The 17,942-nt window shown below is 44.9% G+C and overlaps 1 protein-coding gene and 1 long non-coding RNA gene across 2 annotated transcripts in view; one reads left to right on the top strand and one right to left on the bottom strand.

The window, feature by feature from the left end:
• cpne4a (copine IVa) overlaps positions 1-17,942 on the bottom strand; it is a 160,635-nt gene that overhangs the window by 76,945 nt on the left and 65,748 nt on the right. Inside the window, exon 6 of the mRNA XM_034173721.1 lies at positions 7,768-7,857. Coding sequence (XP_034029612.1) covers positions 7,768-7,857 — 90 coding nt within the window. The remainder of the gene's footprint in view (positions 1-7,767; positions 7,858-17,942) is intronic.
• The window catches only part of LOC117513562, a 31,778-nt gene continuing 30,833 nt past the window's right edge, over positions 16,998-17,942 (top strand). The window contains exon 1 of the long non-coding RNA XR_004561636.1: positions 16,998-17,009. This is a non-coding gene — a long non-coding RNA (uncharacterized LOC117513562). The remainder of the gene's footprint in view (positions 17,010-17,942) is intronic.

The following is a 17,942-nucleotide window of genomic DNA, read 5'->3' as shown; positions in this document are numbered from 1 at the left end:
CAGGGGGATGTGATCAGGTGGGCTCACGACAGTCACTTCTCCCACTGCCCAGGTATAAGAAAGACTATGTTTTTTATACAGGAAAGATTTTGGTGGCCCGGTTTGTCTGAAGACATTATGGAATATATCAATGCTTGTCCAACCTGTGCTATGCACAAATCCTCTAATTGTCCTCTTGCAGGTCATCTACTGCCGTTGCTTGTGCCCACTCATCCCTGGTCCCATATTACTGTGGATTTTGTCACTGGTCTGCCGCCCTCTAAGAGCAATACTACTGTTCTTACGGTTGTTGTTCAGTTGTCTAAAATTCTAATTTTATTCCCTTGCCGAAACTACACTCAGCTAAAGAAACTGCTGAGGTACTGTTACCACATGTATTTAAGATCCATGGTTTCCTCAGGATATTGTGTTCCGACTGGGGTCCCCAGTTTGTGTCCAATTTTTGAAGGGAGTTTTGCCATCTGTTTGAGGTCACTGCCAGTCTCACTTCAGGCTACCATCCGCAGGCGAATGGACAATCAGAATGACTCAACCAGGAACTTGAGAAAGGACTCTGCATACTTGCCTCACAACACCATGGTCTTCACAGCGTTGGATTGAACTTGCCCATAACCACCTACCATCTACTTCCACTGGATACCCACCTTCTCATGTTGTTTTTGGTCATCAACTCTCTCTATTTCCTCCCACAGTGTCCACCTCTTCTGTACCATCTGCAGTCAGCCTTATTCTCTGCTGCTGACGAACATGGGAGCAGGCACGAAGAACACTGCTATGATCCTCTCAAACATACAAATCTGCTGCAGACTGTAGATGGATTCCTGCGCCTCTGTACGCACCTGGTCAGAAGGTTTGGCTCTCAAAACGCTATGTCTCTCTGAAAGGACTGCCCAAGAAACTAGCTCCCAGGTTCATTAGCCCTTTCCCAATCTCCAAGATTGTCAATCCTGTGTCTGTTGGCCTCCGTGTTCCGATGTCCATGCGCATCCATTCAACATTCCATGTCAGCCATGTCAATACCAGCCCATTGTGTCCTCTGGCCATTTCCCCACCTGCCGCCCAGTGTGTGGATGGTGGTCCTGCGTTTTCTGTGCAGCAGTTCCTGGACTCTCGCCGCCGTGGATGTAGTTTTCAGTTTCTCGCAGACTGAGAGGGCTATGGCCCCAAAGAGTGGTTGTGGATTCCCTCCCACTTTATTTTGGACACAGCTATGATTCGTGAGTTTCACTCTTCCCATCCTGATTTGCCTGGGCTGTCAGGGTTTGAGTTTGTTTAGTTACCTTTTTATCTCTCGTCTCTGATCTGTTTGTTATTTCTGTATGTTCATTGGTTTTTGTTTGTTTCTTCTCTTGCTGGGTTTTTCCTGCTTGGGTCTGTCTGTCTCTACTTCTCTTGTCTGTCTCTTGGTTCTTGGTGATGGGTGTTTTCTTCTCTCTGGCCACACCCGTGTTCTGGTGCTTTCCATGCACACCTGTTCCTGATTTGCTGGTTATCACCTGGGGTTATATATGCTCAGTGGGTGTGTTAGTTTGTCATGCCTTGTACCTTCATTCCAGTTCTGTTCCTGTGTACCATAGTCCTGCCTGCCTCCTTGTGTGTTTGTGACATCCAGCCTGTTGCAACGACCACGCCTTTTTGCCTGAGGTATTGGCATGCCATAGGTATTAAAGGCACTGCGCTGCGGTGGTTTGAATCATATTTGTCTAATAGATTACAATTTGTTCATGTAAATGGGGAGTCTTCTTCACAGACTAAGGTTAATTATGGAGTTCCACAAGGTTCTGTGCTAGGACCAATTTTATTCACTTTTATACATGCTTCCCTTAGGCAGTATTATTAGACGGCATTGCTTAAATTTTCATTGTTACGCAGATGATACCCAGCTTTATCTATCCATGAAGCCAGAGGACACACACCAATTAGCTAAACTGCAGGATTGTCTTACAGACATAAAGACATGGATGACCTCTAATTTCCTGCTTTTAAACTCAGATAAAACTGAAGTTATTGTACTTGGCCCCACAAATCTTAGAAACATGGTGTCTAACCAGATCCTTACTCTGGATGGCATTACCCTGACCTCTAGTAATACTGTGAGAAATCTTGGAGTCATTTTTGATCAGGATATGTCATTCAAAGCGCATATTAAACAAATATGTAGGACTGCTTTTTTGCATTTACGCAATATCTCTAAAATTAGAAAGGTCTTGTCTCAGAGTGATGCTGAAAACTAATTCATGCATTTATTTCCTCTAGGCTGGACTATTGTAATTCATTATTATCAGGTTGTCCTAAAAGTTCCCTAAAAAGCCTTCAGTTAATTCAAAATGCTGCAGCTAGAGTACTGACGGGGACTAGAAGGAGAGAGCATATCTCACCCATATTGGCCTCTCTTCATTGGCTTCCTGTTAATTCTAGAATAGAATTTAAAATTCTTCTTCTTACTTATAAGGTTTTGAATAATCAGGTCCCATCTTATCTTAGGGACCTCGTAGTACCATATCACCCCAATAGAGCGCTTCGCTCTCAGACTGCAGGCTTACTTGTAGTTCCTAGGGTTTGTAAGAGTAGAATGGGAGGCAGAGCCTTCAGCTTTCAGGCTCCTCTCCTGTGGAACCAGCTCCCAATTCAGATCAGGGAGACAGACACCCTCTCTACTTTTAAGATTAGGCTTAAAACTTTCCTTTTTGCTAAAGCTTATAGTTAGGGCTGGATCAGGTGACCCTAAACCATCCCTTAGTTATGCTGCTATAGACGTAGACTGCTGGGGGGTTCCCATGATGCACTGTTTCTTTCTCCTTTTGCTCTGTATGCACCACTCTGCATTTAATCATTAGTGATTGATCTCTGCTCCCCTCCACAGCATGTCTTTTTCCTGGTTCTCTCCCTCAGCCCCAACCAGTCCCAGCAGAAGACTGCCCCTCCCTGAGCCTGGTTCTGCTGGAGGTTTCTTCCTGTTAAAAGGGAGTTTTTCCTTCCCACTGTCGCCAAGTGCTTGCTCACAGGGGGTCGTTTTGACCGTTGGGGTTTTACATAATTATTGTATGGCCTTGCCTTACAATATAAAGCGCCTTGGGGCAACTGTTTGTTGTGATTTGGCGCTATATAAAAAAAATTGATTGATTGATTGATTGATTTCAGCACCACCATGAATTAGACAGCTCCTCCCCTGCAGATGGTATGTTGGCTGCACACTGTGATTCAGAGCTGTATTATAACCCATCATTTATTTGATTATAAATCCAACACACTGTTGGTAAAAATCTATATAGACCTCATAGTGTGGGTGGGCGTGTGCATGTGCGTGGTTGCGTGCATACGCCTAATAACTACATGCCCGTTGGGCCCGTCAATATATGTTGCACTGGGGTCTGTGCTGAGGTTACCACACCACTGCTGTCACGGTTCCTAACGATGCTTGTTAACGAAGGATTACAGTCATTATCTCTCCATGACTCTATTGGGGGATTTCCTGTTTTTGTTGGTCACTCAGTAGATGAGTGAGATACGTAGATCACACATCTGCTTAAAGCTCAGAATGTTCTCCATCACACCATGTCGTCATGTTTCCACGTCGGTATAGAAATCGTATTTCTTCTCTTGGCACAGCGACACACAGCTGCCCGCACCTCTGTGTCACCAGGGTAACGGCGTCCCTCCAGGTGTCTTTTCAACTCAGGAAAAAGGAACATGTTACAGATCCTGAGATCTGGACTGCACAGCAGGCGGTAAGATTTGAGCCGCTGTAATACATCCTGTGTTTGTCAACTCACACGTGGACGAGAATTGTCTTGGTGAAGAATGGGGGATTTTCAAGTTGTCACGAGACAGCGCCTACGTGCATCCGTGATGACATTGCAACTTTGTCCGGTTAGTGAGACGCAGTTTCGTTTAACAACAAGAACTGTTAAAGAACTTTCTCATGCGTGGTTGCAGTTGTGTGGAGGTAGGAATCGCCTTTTGAATGCTTGAATAACGATGTCGGTTGCACAAAGAAATCAATCAATTCATTGCGCCCAGAATGTTGTATTTTGGTTGTTGAACTTTACTATCAACGAAGCCCCAGTCACATGGCACTAACAAAGGACACTGAAGCCAAAACAAAACAATAAATCTGCACGTTTGCATGCCGTCTCTGGCTGGAGATGATCTTTAGTTATTGATCCGTTCAGATATTGTCAATGTTCATGCAAGATGCTGGACTTGAGAGGTTGCATGAAGTTAGACGACAATCAAACGGAACGCTGACAGTACAGGAACTATGCAAACGATGAGGAACCGTCAAGACAGAAAGCAAAACAAAATACAGACGAACTGAGGTTGTCATCAGGATTAGTTCACATTTTTCAACAGTTTGAAAATTCTGACAAAGTGACAAAGATAGATTCTGACAAAGATTCTGACAAAGATACACTTAACAGGAACAAAGCTGAACGACGGTTAAATGATGTCTCTGAAAGTCAACGTAAGTTCAGATTTCTTGTTTTGTTTTGGTTTCAGTCAGTTGTTAGTGCCGTGTGGCCGCGGCTTTAAATCGATATTCACACCACTGCAGCGCTCCTTCTCATTCCTTGTGGCTTAACAATAACAATGACAACAAAATGACTTACCTATACGGAGTAGAATTCACCTCCAGTGGCCATTTCACTCCCTGGAAATCTGACAGGTGACGTCAAACACGTAAGTGAGAGGCTCACTAACCAGGAAGTCTCGGCAGTGCAACTTGAAAATTGTCCACTGCGTCTTTTCCAGGACGAACCAGCTTTATGCTTCCACATGTCAGAGCTGACAGAGTCGCCATGTTCCAAAAACTCTGTGAAGACTTCACCATCACACCGCACTTGATGCTGTGGACCTGTGGCTGTTATTCGGCGCCCCCTACAGGCCTGGTTATGCAGGCTGGTTATGGCTGGATTTTCACTCTTATGCTCCTCCCACCTCCTGACTGTACTGACATCCACACAGTTGTTGCCATAGAAACACTCATCCCTCCACCGTGATGAGGTCAGTGACAGCACGCTGTTTCAAACGTACGTCCATGTACCATCGCCATTTTTTACTGACTACTGTGTGCACATTTTACATCAAATGTGTTTCTGCACTTGCCTGAAACTGCAGCTAAAAACCATTTGGTGCAGCAGTTGTCAATAACTAAAGGATTATTGTCACACCAGCTTGACTTCATTTTCTTGCCTGTTATTGAAATAATCATGTTGGAGGCAGAACTTTTCCGCCGGCTCTAGTGTAACCGGCAAAATGTCAGAACTGATCTGTGCTCCTGTCTGAAAGCAGGTTCATAGCCAGAGCGAAGTCAGGATTAAAGTGACAAGAAGAAGACCTCCCTGCTGTTCCCGTTGGGTCTGAGCTCCACACTGCAGGTTCGAGAGGAATCTCATAACCGCTCTTGGACCCTCTTAATCAATAAAACATGAGGCTTGGAGCAGGAAGCTTAAATGCTGGCGACGGTCCTGATGGAGATAAAATCTAGCTGCTGCTCGGCTCCAAGCATCAGGAGCGACACGCTGCTTCATAATTAAACGGTGAGCAGGATGCTCGACTCACCGTGATCTGTGTCACCGGACCACAACGCCTTTGGGAACACAGATCCAAAGCAGGATTTTCCTCACACAGATTAAAATGATTTTTTCTGAGATAATGACTCCAGCGCCACCAGGCAAAAGCATCAAAGTATACACAACAACACTTTATGATGTCATTATTCAGGCAGGCTGCAGAACACTGAGTCACAATGAGAAGACGACAAAAACAAAACAAGAGAGGACATCACATCTTTGTGACATCACAAGGTGGGAATGTTAAAACCATTAAACGTTCACACTGATCACATTTTAAACAATAACACTGCAGCCAACAGCTCTTTTCTCTGTAAAGATTTAGTGGTGTCCTGGTCAGAGAATGATGTAATGATGTGTGTTGTAATCTGAGCTTTTCTGTTTCATAGCTGACTCACTGCGTGTGCACGTTCAGTGCATGTGAGACCGTTGCTCCTCCCCACATGCTGTGACCGCCCACATATCACTGTGCTTTCAACATGGCCCAGAAACAAAAAGGCTACAAAGGTCTCAGATCAAGAACGTGGTCAGACGAGAACTAATACACATCTGGATCTGACAACAAGCTGCAACTGGTGTTCTTTCTTCTCAATGCAGCGGGGGAGGGGGAGGAGGTGTGGCCAAAGAGGGAAGCTGGTGTTTTGGTAAGAGATGCTGGTGCTAGTGTGACATCTAGTGGCACTAAATGGTTTCTAGCACCTTTAAAGAGAAACCAGTTATGCTACGTTAAGATGTTTCTACACTTTACCAAAAATATTTTCAAATAACATAAACTACTTACAAAACATCTACAAAAAAAATTTATCATGAGGAATTATAAGGTTTCGAAATGGCAGGCAGAGTGGCTAAAAAGTGATTTATGATGCACCACGTCGCACTCTGAGATCTGAGAAAAATCACCAAACAGTCAAACCTTCAGTAAAAAAAAAAAAAAAAAATGGAGCAAAAGATGTTTTTACTTTTATTTCTTCACATTAACTGCTGCAGTGAACCAGCCAGCTGAGAAAAAAATCAAAATGACAGATCATATTTGTCTGTCCTGATACATATCAGTCGTCCAAAAAGAAAAATCAGATTCACATCACTTCAGCTGGTAATGTGAACACAGACTGACAGTGTGGCTTTTTTTTTTGGTTTGTTTCTGTTGATGCATAAAGTTCTTTTACTAAAGTCTGAGACACATCAGCTGTTCTGCCCAAAGAACCACCAGCCCACAGAACCGCTGGACCGAACCCTGAGCGCCATGATCCACAACCGAGCCAGAACCTTCTGGATTACTGCTGCTGTCAGGTACACGTCTGCAGGTTTCACCTGCTCTATTCCTCAGCGGCTCGCCGTACGATGTCACACACACAGTGTCTGAGCAGTAATTACATTACTGACAGAACGAAGACGCTTTTGCACAAATTCACTGAACCAGTCGACGTTTAAAGAAGAAAATTCAAAATTCAAAGCTCTTTCTTCCTTTCATGCAGCTGACAGGAAACACGGCGCTTTAATGAGCCGTTGTCTCCACGGTGCTGCTCTGGATCACATCTGACGTTTACTCCGGAGCGCTGAAGCTTTCTGTCAGGCTCCACGCACCTCATCTGTTCTGGTTTCAGATGTGGAGACGATCAGTGTGACTTCAGATCCCAAGACAACTGATTCCGATGCAGCTGATCCTGATGCAGCTGATTCCGAGACGGCTGATGGACTGTCTGCGTCCCCCGGTCCTGTTTCCATTAGCTGAAACTCACCTTCGGTTTGTGTTTCTGGGGCAGGGAGTGGCTCTGGACCCTGATCCAGCCTCTGGTTTAACACACTAATGTGGACGGACCACAGGACTATGTGCACACAGTCACATCAAACGTGGAAAAATCAGATTACTGATACACTGACCTGACCTGACCTGACCTGATGTGACCTCTCTGGTAAATTCAAAGTTCCCAGTTGGTGCAGAACTGAGCAGTGGAAGTCAGAACGCACACAGAGAGCTGCTCTACTGAGGGAGCAAGCAGCACAAACTACTAACAAATGTCCACTCTGATGTCCTGACACACATCCTAGGAACAGGACAGCACACAGCACACAGCAATAATCAATAATCACAAGTATTAATCCTGTGTGTGTGTGTGTGTGTGTGTGTGTGTGTGTGTGTGTGTGTGTGTGTGTGTGTGTGTGTGTGTGTGTGTGTGTGTGTGTGTGTGTGTACCTGCAGTTTGCGCTCGTGGTCGCCGTTGCAGAGGGAGTTGAGTGAAACCCTGAAGGTTTTCCAAACTGGATTGAGATTATTCATCACAGTCTGTGACACAAACACAGAAGACACACAGAGGACAGACATAGGACACACAGAGGACACACAAAGGACACACAGAGGACAGACAGAGGATATATAGAAGACATACAGAGGGCAGACAGAGGACACACAGAGGACAGACAGAGGACATACAGAGGACACACAGGGGACAGACAGAAGACACACAGAGGACAGACAGAAGACATACAGAGAACACACAGAGGACAGACAGAGGACACACAGAGGACAGACAGAAGACATACAGAGGACACACAGGGGACAGACAGAAGACACACAGAGGACAGACAGAAGACATACAGAGGACACACAGGGGACACACAGAGGACAGACAGAAGACATACAGAGAACACACAGAGGACAGACAGAATCAATCAATCAACTTCAACTTTTTTTCTTATATAGCGCCAAATCACAACAAACAAGGCGTTCCATATTGTAAGGCAAGGCCATACAATAATTATGAAAAACCCCAACGGTCAAAACGACCCCCTGTGAGCAAGCACTTGGCCACAGTGGGAAGGAAACACTCCCTTTTAACAGGAAGAAACCTCCAGCAGAACCAGGCTCAGGGAGGGGCAGTCTTCTGCTGGGACTGGTTGGGGCTGAGGGAGAGAACCAGGAAAAAGACATGCTGTGGAGGGGAGCAGAGATCGATCACTAATGATTAAATGCAGAGTGGTGCATACAGAGCAAAAAGAGAAAGAAACAGTGCATCATGGGAACCCCCCAGCAGTCTACCTCTATAGCAGCATAACTAAGGGATGGTTCAGGGTCACCTGATCCAGCCCTAACTATAAGCTTTAGCAAAAAGGAAAGTTTTAAGCCTAATCTTAAAAGTAGAGAGGGTGTCTGTCTCCCTGATCTGAATTGGGAGCTGGTTCCACAGGAGAGGAGCCTGAAAGCTGAAGGCTCTGCCTCCCATTCTACTCTTACAAACCCTAGGAACTACAAGTAAGCCTGCAGTCTGACAGCGAAGCGCTCTAATGGGTTGATATGGTACTACGAGGTCCCTAAGATAAGATGGGACCTGATTATTCAAAACCTTATAAGTAAGAAGAAGAATTTTAAATTCTATTCTAGAATTAACAGGAAGCCAATGAAGAGAGGCCAATATGGGTGAGATATGCTCTCTCCTTCTAGTCCCCGTCAGTACTCTAGCTGCAGCATTTTGAATTAACTGAAGGCTTTTTAGGGAACTTTTAGGACAACCTGATAATAATGAATTACAATAGTCCAGCCTAGAGGAAATAAATGCATGAATTAGTTTTTCAGCATCACTCTGAGACAAGACCTTTCTGATTTTAGAGATATTGCGTAAATGCAAAAAAAGCAGTCCTACATATTTGTTTAATATGCGCTTTGAATGACATATCCTGATCAAAAATGACTCCAAGATTTCTCACAGTATTACTAGAGGTCAGGATAATGCCATCCAGAGTAAGGATCTGGTTAAACACCATGTTTCTAAGATTTGTGGGGCCAAGTACAATAACTTCAGTTTTATCTGAGTTTAAAAGCAGGAAATTAGAGGTCATCCATGTCTTTATGTCTGTAAGACAATCCTGCAGTTTAGCTAATTGGTGTGTATCCTCTGGCTTCATGGATAGATAAAGCTGGGTATCATCTGCGTAACAATGAAAATTTAAGCAATACCGTCTAATAATACTGCCTAAGGGAAGCATGTATAAAGTGAATAAAATTGGTCCTAGCACAGAACCTTGTGGAACTCCATAATTAACTTTAGTCTGTGAAGAAGATTCCCCATTTACATGAACAAACTGTAATCTATTAGACAAATATGATTCAAACCACCGCAGCGCAGTGCCTTTAATACCTATGGCATGCTCTAATCTCTGTAATAAAATTTTATGCTCAACAGTATCAAAAGCAGCACTGAGGTCCAACAGAACAAGCACAGAGATGAGTCCACTGTCTGAGGCCATAAGAAGATCATTTGTAACCTTCACTAATGCTGTTTCTGTACTATGATGAATTCTAAAACCTGACTGAAACTCTTCAAATAGACCATTCCTCTGCAGATGATCAGTTAGCTGTTTTACAACTACCCTTTCAAGAATTTTTGAGAGAAAAGGAAGGTTGCAGATTGGCCTATAATTAGCTAAGATAGCTGGGTCAAGTGATGGCTTTTTAAGTAATGGTTTAATTACTGCCACCTTAAAGGCCTGTGGTACATAACCAACTAACAAAGATAGATTGATCATATTTAAGATCGAAGCATTAAATAATGGTAGGGCTTCCTTGAGCAGCCTGGTAGGAATGGGGTCTAATAAACATGTTGATGGTTTGGATGAAGTAACTAATGAAAATAACTCAGACAGAACAATCGGAGAGAAAGAGTCTAACCAAATACCGGCATCACTGAAAGCAGCCAAAGATAACGATACATCTTTGGGATGGTTATGAGTAATTTTTTCTCTAATAGTCAAAATTTTGTTAGCAAAGAAAGTCATGAAGTCATTACTAGTTAAAGTTAATGGAATACTCAGCTCAATAGAGCTCTGACTCTTTGTCAGCCTGGCTACAGTGCTGAAAAGAAACCTGGGGTTGTTCTTATTTTCTTCAATTAGTGATGAGTAGAAAGATGTCCTAGCTTTACGGAGGGCTTTTTTATAGAGCAACAGACTCTTTTTCCAGGCTAAGTGAAGATCTTCTAAATTAGTGAGACGCCATTTCCTCTCCAACTTACGGGTTATCTGCTTTAAGCTACGAGTTTGTGAGTTATACCACGGAGTCAGACACTTCTGATTTAAAGCTCTCTTTTTCAGAGGAGCTACAGCATCCAAAGTTGTCTTCAATGAGGATGTAAAACTATTGACGAGATACTCTAACTCCCTTACAGAGTTTAGGTAGCTACTCTGCACTGTGTTGGTATATGACATTAGAGAACATAAAGAAGGAATCATATCCTTAAACCTAGTTACAGCGCTTTCTGAAAGACTTCTAGTGTAATGAAACTTATTCCCCACTGCAGGGTAGTCCATCAGAGTAAATGTAAATGTTATTAAGAAATGATCAGACAGAAGGGAGTTTTCAGGGAATACTGTTAAGTCTTCTATTTCCATACCATAAGTCAGAACAAGATCTAAGATATGATTAAAGTGGTGGGTGGACTCATTTACATTTTGAGCAAAGCCAATTGAGTCTAATAATAGATTAAATGCAGTGTTGAGGCTGTCATTCTCAGCATCTGTGTGGATGTTAAAATCGCCCACTATAATTATCTTATCTGAGCTAAGCACTAAGTCAGACAAAAGGTCTGAAAATTCACAGAGAAACTCACAGTAACGACCAGGTGGACGATAGATAATAACAAATAAAACTGGTTTTTGGGACTTCCAATTTGGATGGACAAGACTAAGAGACAAGCTTTCAAATGAATTAAAGCTCTGTCTGGGTTTTTGATTAATTAATAAGCTGGAATGGAAGATTGCTGCTAATCCTCTGCCTCGGCCCGTGCTACGAGCATTCTGACAGTTAGTGTGACTCGGGGGTGTTGACTCATTTAAACTAACATATTCATCCTGCTGTAACCAGGTTTCTGTTAGGCAGAATAAATCAATACGTTGATCAATTATTATATCATTTACTAACAGGGACTTAGAAGAGAGAGACCTAATGTTTAATAGACCACATTTAACTGTTTTAGTCTGTGGTGCAGTTGAAGGTGCTATATTATTTTTTCTTTTTGAATTTTTATGCTTAAATAGATTTTTGCTGGTTATTGGTGGTCTGGGAGCAGGCACCGTCTCTACGGGGATGGGGTAATGAGGGGATGGCAGGGGGAGAGAAGCTGCAGAGAGGTGTGTAAGACTACAACTCTGCTTCCTGGTCCCAACCCTGGATAGTCACGGTTTGGAGGATTTAAGAAAATTGGCCAGATTTCTAGAAATGAGAGCTGCTCCATCTAAAGTGGGATGGATGCCGTCTCTCCTAACAAGGGGGACATACAGGGGACAGACAGAAGACATACAGGGGACATACAGAGGATACACAGGGGACAGACAGAAGACACACAGAGGACAGACAGAAGACATACAGAGGACACACAGGGGACACACAGAGGACAGACAGAAGATATACAGAGAACAGACAGAAGACATACAGGGGACATACAGAGGACAGACAGAGGACACACAGAGGACAGACAGAAGACATACAGAGGACATACAGAGGACAGACAGACGACAGACAGAAGACATACAGAGGACACACAGGGGACAGACAGAAGACACACAGAGGACAGACAGAAGACATACAGAGGACACACAGGGGACACACAGAGGACAGACAGAAGACATACAGAGAACACACAGAGGACAGACAGAGGACACACAGAGGACAGACAGAAGACATACAGAGGACACACAGGGGACAGACAGAAGACACACAGAGGACAGACAGAAGACATACAGAGGACACACAGGGGACAGACAGAAGACATACAGAGAACACACAGAGGACAGACAGAAAACATACAGGGGACATACAGAGGATACACAGGGGACAGACAGAGGACAGACAGAAGATATACAGAGAACAGACAGAAGACATACAGGGGACATACAGAGGACAGACAGAAGACATACAGAGGACAGATAGAGGACACATAGAGGACAGACAGAGGACACACAAGGGACATACAGAGGACACACAGGGGACAGACAGAGGACAGACAGAAGACATACAGAGGACATACAGAGGACAGACAGAAGACATACAGAGGATGCACAGGGGACAGACAGAGGACACATACACAGACGACAGACAGAGGATACACAGAGGACAGACAGATGACACACAGAGGACAGACAGAGGACACACAGAGGACAGACAGAAGACATACAGAGAACATACAGAGGACACACAGAGGACAGACAGAGGACACACAGAGGACAGACAGAAGACATACAGAGGACACACAGGGGACGGACAGAAGACACACAGAGGACAGACAGAAGACATACAGAGAACACACAGAGGACAGACAGAGGACACACAGAGGACAGACAGAAGACATACAGAGGACACACAGGGGACAGACAGAAGACACACAGAGGACAGACAGAAGACATACAGAGGACACACAGGGACACACAGAGGACAGACAGAAGACATACAGAGAACACACAGAGGACAGACAGAAGACATAGAGGGGACATACAGAGGATACACAGGGGACAGACAGAAGACACACAGAGGACAGACAGAAGACATACAGAGGACACACAGGGGACACACAGAGGACAGACAGAAGATATACAGAGAACAGACAGAAGACATACAGGGGACATACAGAGGACAGACAGAAGACATACAGAGGACAGATAGAGGACACATAGAGGACAGACAGAGGACACACAAGGGACATACAGAGGACACACTGGGGACAGACAGAGGACAGACAGAAGACATACAGAGGACATACAGAGGACAGACAGAAGACATACAGAGGATGCACAGGGGACAGACAGAGGACACACAAGGGACAGACAGAAGACACACAGAGGACAGATAGAAGACAGACAGAAGACATACAGAGGACACACGGGACAGACAGAAGACATACAGAGGATGCACAGGGGACAGACAGAAGACACACAGAGGACAGATAGAGGACAGACAGAGGACAGACAGAGGACACACAGAGGACAGACAGAGGACACACAGAGGACACACATGGGACAGACAGAAGACACACAGAGTACAGACAGAAGACATACAGAGGACACACAGGGGACACACAGAGGACAGACAGAAGACATACAGAGAACACACAGAAGACATACAGAAGACACACAGAGGACAGACAGAAGACATACAGAGGACACACAGGGGACAGACAGAAGACACACAGAGGACAGACAGAAGACATACAGAGGACACACAGGGGACACACAGAGGACAGACAGAGGACAGACAGAAGACATACAGAGGACATACAGAGCACAGACAGAGGACAGACAGAAGACATACAGAGGACACACAGGGGACAGACAGAAGACACACAGAGGACAGACAGAAGACATACAGAGGACACACAGGGGGCACACAGAGGACAGACAGAAGACATACAGAGAACACACAGAGGACAGACAGAGGACACACAGAGGACAGACAGAAGACATACAGAGGACACACAGAGGACAGACAGAAGACATACAGAGGACACACAGGGGACACACAGGGGACAGACAGAAGACATACAGAGAACACACAGAGGACAGACAGAAGACATACAGGGGACATACAGAGGATACACAGGGGACAGACAGAAGACACACAGAGGACAGACAGAAGACATACGGAGGACACACAGGGGACACACAGAGGACAGACAGAAGATATACAGAGGACAGAAGATATACAGGGGACATACAGAGGACAGATAGAGGACACAGAGGACAGACAGAGGACACACAAGGGACATACAGAGGACACACAGGGGACAGACAGAGGACAGACAGAAGACATACAGAGGACATACAGAGGACAGACAGAAGACATACAGAGGATGCACAGGGGACAGACAGAGGACACACATACACAGACGACAGACAGAGGATACAGAGAGGACAGACAGAGGACACACAGAGGACAGACAGAAGACATACAGAAAACATACAGAGGACAGACAGAGGACAGACAGAGGACACACAGAGGACAGAGAGAAGACATACAGAGGCCACACAGGGGACAGACAGAAGACATACAGAGGACACACGGGACACACAGAGGACAGACAGAAGACATACAGAGAACACACAGAGGACAGACAGAGGACACACAGAGGACAGACAGAAGACATACAGAGGACACACAGGGGACAGACATAAGACATACAGAGGATGCACAAGGGACAGAGGACACACAGAGGACAGATAGAGGACAGACAGAGGACACACAGGGGACAAACAGAAGACAGACAGAGGACACAGAGGACACATGGGGGACATACAGAGGAAACACAGAGGACAGACAGAAGACACACAGAGGACAGATGGAAGACACACAGAGGACAGAGAGGATACACAGACGGCAGACAGAGGACACACAGAGGAAATACAGATTACAGACAGAGACAGACAGAGGTCACACAGGGGACAGACAGACACACAGAGGACAGACAGAGACAGAGGACACACAGGACATTTGGAGGACACACAGGGGACAGACAGAGACACACAGAGGGCACACAGAGGAAATACAGAGGACACACAGAGGACAGACAGAGACAGACAAAGGACATACAGAGGACAGACAGAGACATACAGAGGACACACAGAGGACAGACAGAGACATACAGAGGACAGACAGAGGGCAGACAGAGGACAGACAGAGGACAGACAGAGACATACAGAGGACAGACAGAGGACAGACAGAGGACAGGGTCATTATGTGGAAGATTGATTTAGATTTATTCTATCTTGATTTATTCTAAAATGTTCAGAAGCTGAAGTTTCCAAAGTGAAGCTGATGAAAACTCTAAGCGGTGGACGGACACGTGGAGCCAGTGACCCGTCAGACTGCTGAGGATTTTAAAGCTTTTCAGATGATTTTTAATTAAATTATTATAAATTATGCATTTGAAGCTGTTACATAACGCTGCTGGTTTCAGGATGACGTCTCATATTGAGTTAATTTCATGCTAATGAGGTCAGAATCTGACCAACACACAGGAGACTTTAAATCTGCATTAAAGTCGCTGCAGCATTCAGCACATTTGGACAATTGTCTTCCGGCATGTTTGTCCTTTGTAATGTCCAAAAACTGAAGGGGAACCTTGTTCACATTAGAGCTACGGGATTACACTCAGAGTGACTTCTTAACGTTGTAACTCTGATGACAGGGACGTTTTTCAGCTTCAGAAGCTCACTGGAAAGACGATCGCGGACTCTGAAGCTCATCACTCAAACGCACACCAGAGGCGCTCCGTGTAGAAACGACTTATCCCATTTTCCAGAGCGTAACTCGTAGCTTTGTTAGTAGTTTAGGACCTCCTGTGACTTATATACTGAAAAATCACTTTGTTTGTTATTATTGCCTCCGCCAAGGAGGTTATGTTTTCAGTCGCGTTTGTTTGTTTGTTTGTTTGTTTGTTTGTCAGCAGGATAACTCAAAAAGTTTTGAACGGATTTTGATGAAATTTTGTGGAGTGGTTGGAAATGACAAGAGGAACAAGTGATTAAATTTTAGTGGTGATCCAGATCACGATCCGGATCCTGATGCTAACGCGATAGCATGTCTATGGCATTTTCAATGTTAAAAGTTAGCATTAAGCAGTTGCAGCTGTCATCACGTTCGGGTGCATTTGTTTTCAAATTGTAATATTTCTTAAATTTATTTTTGTTTATATATTAATAATCTAATGATGATTATATACAATTTTAGAGAAAGAGACTAAAAGAAATAGATCACTGTGCCAAGGACGGTGTTGTGTGGGCCGCTGAAGAGGAGGTACTGCTGGCCCACCACCACCAGAGGGCGCCCTGCCTGGAGTGCGGGCTCCAGGCACCAGAGGGCGCCGCCGCCTCACGGGAGCAGCCTCGGTGACAGCTGTCACCCATCACCTGAGACAGCTGACGGCAATCATCAGTGGGGTATATCAGCAGGACGGCATCTCCACCTCATTGCCGAGATATCGTTCTACCTGGAAGGTAATAGTCTCAGCTGACTGCTTGACAGTAACCTTTTGTGACTTTTGTGAGTGATAACAGACCTTTTTTCCAACGAGAGGTGGAGGTAGCTTTCCTGCCGTGTGGATTACTGGGTGCAAACGCGCCCACCTTTAATTGTGTTTTTGTTCCTCGCCAGCAGTACCAGGTCCGACACGCGGAGGCAGTGGCCACCTGGGAGTTCGGGACTTGGCGGCTCCAGTATACCCGGGGTCCTGTGGCGGAGGAAGCCGTGTGGTACCGGTCTTACCTTGGAGAGGCGTCTCCTATCTTCGAGCCTGCCCACACGACACTTTTGTAAATTGACTGTTATTGGTTGTATTCGTTGTGCACATTCACAACAGTAAAGCGTTGTTATTTGACTTACTCCATTGTCCGTTCATTTGCGCCCCCTGTTGTGGGTCCGTGTTCCTACACTTTCCCAACAGACGGAATCTCTTTAGGGTCACTTGTTTAGAGAAGTGTTTCATAAATGTTAAAAAAAATCATATATTTGCAGTTTAGTTGAAAAATAAATTGAATTTGGTCTCTTATTTGTTTTTGTCTATCAATCAATCAATCAATTTTATTTATATTGTGCCAAATCACAACAAACAGTTGCCCCAAGGCACTTCATATTGTAAGGCAAGGCCATACAATAATTACGAAAAAACCCCAAAGGTCAAAATGACCCCCTGTGAGCAAGCACTTGGCGACAGTGGGAAGGAAAAACTCCCTTTTAACAGGAAGAAACCTCCAGCAGAACCAGGCTCAGGGAGGGGCAGTCTTCTGCTGGGACTGGTTGGGGCTGAGGGAGAGAACCAGGAAAAAGACATGCTGTGGAGGGGAGCAGAGATCAGTCACTAATGATTAAATGCAGAGTGGTGCATACAGAGCAAAAAGAGAAAGAAACACTCAGTGCATCATGGGAACCCCCCAGCAGTCTAAAGCAGCATAACTAAGGGATGGTTCAGGGTCACCTGATCCAGCCCTAACTATAAGCTTTAACAAAAAGGAAAGTTTTAAGCCTAATCTTAAAAGTAGAGAGGGTGTCTGTCTCCCTGATCTGAATTGGGAGCTGGTTCCACAGGAGAGGAGCCTGAAAGCTGAAGGCTCTGCCTCCCATTCTACTCTTACAAACCCTAGGAACTACAAGTAAGCCTGCAGTCTGAGAGCGAAGCGCTCTATTGGGGTGATATGGTACTACGAGGTCCCTAAGATAAGATGGGACCTGATTATTCAAAACCTTATAAATAAGAAGAAGAATTTTAAATTCTATTCTAGAATTAACAGGAAGCCAACTGTTGTGTGGGCCGCTGAAGAGGAGGTACTGCTGGCCCACCACCACAAGATGGCGCCCTGCTTGAAGTGCGGGCTTCAAGCACGAGAGGGCGTCGG

Source organism: Thalassophryne amazonica, chromosome 7 (genome assembly GCF_902500255.1).
Source record: "Thalassophryne amazonica chromosome 7, fThaAma1.1, whole genome shotgun sequence".
In the NCBI taxonomy this organism is placed as follows: Eukaryota; Metazoa; Chordata; class Actinopteri; order Batrachoidiformes; family Batrachoididae; genus Thalassophryne; species Thalassophryne amazonica.
This window is presented reverse-complemented; position numbering and strand designations above follow the sequence as displayed.